This window comes from Aedes aegypti, chromosome 3 (genome assembly GCF_002204515.2).
Source record: "Aedes aegypti strain LVP_AGWG chromosome 3, AaegL5.0 Primary Assembly, whole genome shotgun sequence".
Lineage (NCBI taxonomy): Eukaryota > Metazoa > Arthropoda > Insecta > Diptera > Culicidae > Aedes > Aedes aegypti.
In genome coordinates this window covers 132,104,771-132,107,100 of record NC_035109.1, presented here as the reverse complement: position 1 = coordinate 132,107,100, position 2,330 = coordinate 132,104,771, and the positions used below count along the sequence as shown (strand labels likewise).

At 39.2% G+C, this 2,330-nt stretch overlaps 1 protein-coding gene across 2 annotated transcripts; it reads left to right on the top strand.

Annotated features, from left to right (window-relative positions):
• The first annotated feature begins 604 nt into the window (after positions 1-604).
• Positions 605-1,921, top strand: LOC5569944 (uncharacterized protein F58A4.6). Of its 2 annotated transcripts, XM_021852405.1 has the most exons (4): positions 605-676; positions 720-1,074; positions 1,377-1,491; positions 1,554-1,921. In XM_021852405.1, the coding sequence occupies exons 2-4, from the start codon at positions 782-784 to the stop codon at positions 1,830-1,832; spliced, it is 687 nt and encodes a 228-aa protein (XP_021708097.1). In that variant the 5' UTR covers positions 605-676; positions 720-781; the 3' UTR covers positions 1,833-1,921. The 2 variants fall into 2 exon arrangements, with proteins under 2 accessions (XP_021708097.1, XP_001658846.2); XM_001658796.2 differs by lacking the exon at positions 605-676 and having other exon boundaries at positions 685-1,074.
• The last annotated feature ends 409 nt before the right edge of the window (positions 1,922-2,330 follow it).

Genomic DNA, 2,330 nt, shown 5'->3' with positions numbered 1-2,330 from the left:
AAACGCAACAGAAGCGATTAACACAGACAAACAGACGTAACACTCTCATAGTTGTCCATTGACCACCTTTTTAACGGTTGATTCGAAAATATGGTAGGTGGCCAATCCGCCACCCGCAGCGCTTGCATCGTCTTTGTTCGTGTTTGACGTTTACACACTACCGCCATCTGTTGGCCTGTCGGCCAAACACACCGATTTTAGCATTGGGCGTACATGTTCTCGTGACTATGATTCTGATTGAGATTTGTTCTAAGTGTTACGTCTGTTTGTCTGTGAGATTAATGTGACTCAGTTATTAATGAAAGAGAAAGTAAACAAAGAGAGCCTCTCAATGTTAGATAGGTCCTTTAGTAATGTTCCGCGAGAAATGAGAAAACTTCTGTGGATCAACTGTGAACATGAGTGAAGCAGGTAATTCATTAGCGGGGTACAAATGAAGTGTTCAGATGAAATATGGTCAATCCAACGGGGATACCCGGTTATATAGTTTCTAGTGGCTATTTGTTAGAGTGTATTACTTGTTTTAGCTAGTGCTCACGAGAGCGCCTGATGGCATTTTCAGTGGTGATGCTCACCAGCGAGACCGGCTCAAATCTTTTGACAGAACTTTTTTGGTTTGTGCTACCCCACCGCAGAAACAGCTGTTTTGTGTTGTATTTCGAATTTACGCAAAAAAATAACTTTTTTTTTTTTTTTTAATCTATTTGAGTGTATAAAAAATAACTTATCCAATCGTTGTCTTGTACATTTTAGTGAAGTTTGCACAGCATTATCGGAAAACATGTTGTCGTATTTAGTGCAGGATTATTCTAATTCTATTGACAAATATGTAATCTGTAGCAAATGTCTGAAAAAGTGTGAAAAGCGTTACAAACTCGATGATCCAGATAAAAATAGCTTCCGCTTCCTGTCAGTCGATTCCGTCGAACTCAATCGGTTCCTGTTGGATCTCCGGTGTTTCCCCTTGTATCGACTCCTGATTGCCAATTTTATCAACGATTTGTGGACCAGTAACCACCAGAGGCTCGTTCTCAAGATTCATCCTCCTCTGAAGGAGCCGATAGACTACGCATGGTAAGTTACAGTGACTACCAAAATGAAGTGCCCACTTGCTTGTGATCACGCTAATTAACAAAAATCAGAAAATTCGTTTGATAAAATGTGTGTAGGTACTTTATATTTAACATACTGTTTTTCTCATACACCAAAAAGTTTTTTTTTAATAAAATTCTGGTTTTTACCAAAACAAGACGAACCAAATGTGTTAAAATTAAGTGCCAATTTGATGTTTCTTTGTTTAATCAATATTTACCCTTTATTAACGAGATTTTCAACCCTGGACTGAGGAATAATTCTTTACCATTATTTATTTGAAGGGGTGAACGAGCAAACCAAATGATGTGGGAACGCATAGAATTGGATGAATTGATGTCTTGGTTATCAACTCTAGGTGGAGCCTTTTCCGCTCTGGGAGACTATAAACTGGCTTGCGTGAGATTTTGATTGACATTGTTCTGCTCTAAATGTAATTGTAATGCTCTTATTCATTGTAGGCGGATACTGCCGCACGGATATCGGTGCAACAGATGAAATTGGCCATCCGACTGGGAGAGCCATCGGTAATAGCGCGCTGTTGGCTCTATATGGCGATCGCTTTGATTCAAAAGTACGAGTTCGCAGTCGCCAAACGGATAGTGAAACGAATTTACCGCAAGGAAAAACGGCAAACCGAACCGGACACTAGGCTGATGAACATGTGCTTGGGAATTTGGTCCAAGCTTAGCTACGAGTACGAACTGTACCAAAAGAAGCTGAATAGGCCCAAGGAATGAGACGGGAACGTTCGCCGGTAGAACATTTCGAAATTCTTAGTTATTAGGTGACGGAATAAACTTGTTGAATAGAAATCCAAAACGGTAAATAATTTCTTTTTAAAACCAGGGCTGATACGAGCAGGGCGAATGCTCTTTCGATCGAAAAGCATTCTCCAACAAAATCAAGTGGGTCATGGATTCGATCGAAAGGATCCGCTGTAAACAAGAATGAGTGTGAATTTCTCGAAAAAACTTCAAACGTATTCCTTGAAGAAATTTGTGTAGGTAAAGGTATGAGGAAGAATGACAGGAATAATTTCTTTAGTATTATCTGCTGTGAAACCTTCAATCAGTCTTCCAAAACCATCATTGCGCAAGAGAGATTTAAAAAGCATGCCTTGAAAAATTTCATTTCCTAATGATGAATTTGAATCCTCGCATTTCAATGCTCCTATGATCATTTGATCTAGAATATTGCATCATTGATGCAAATCATTTCAGCTGATCTGGATTAGA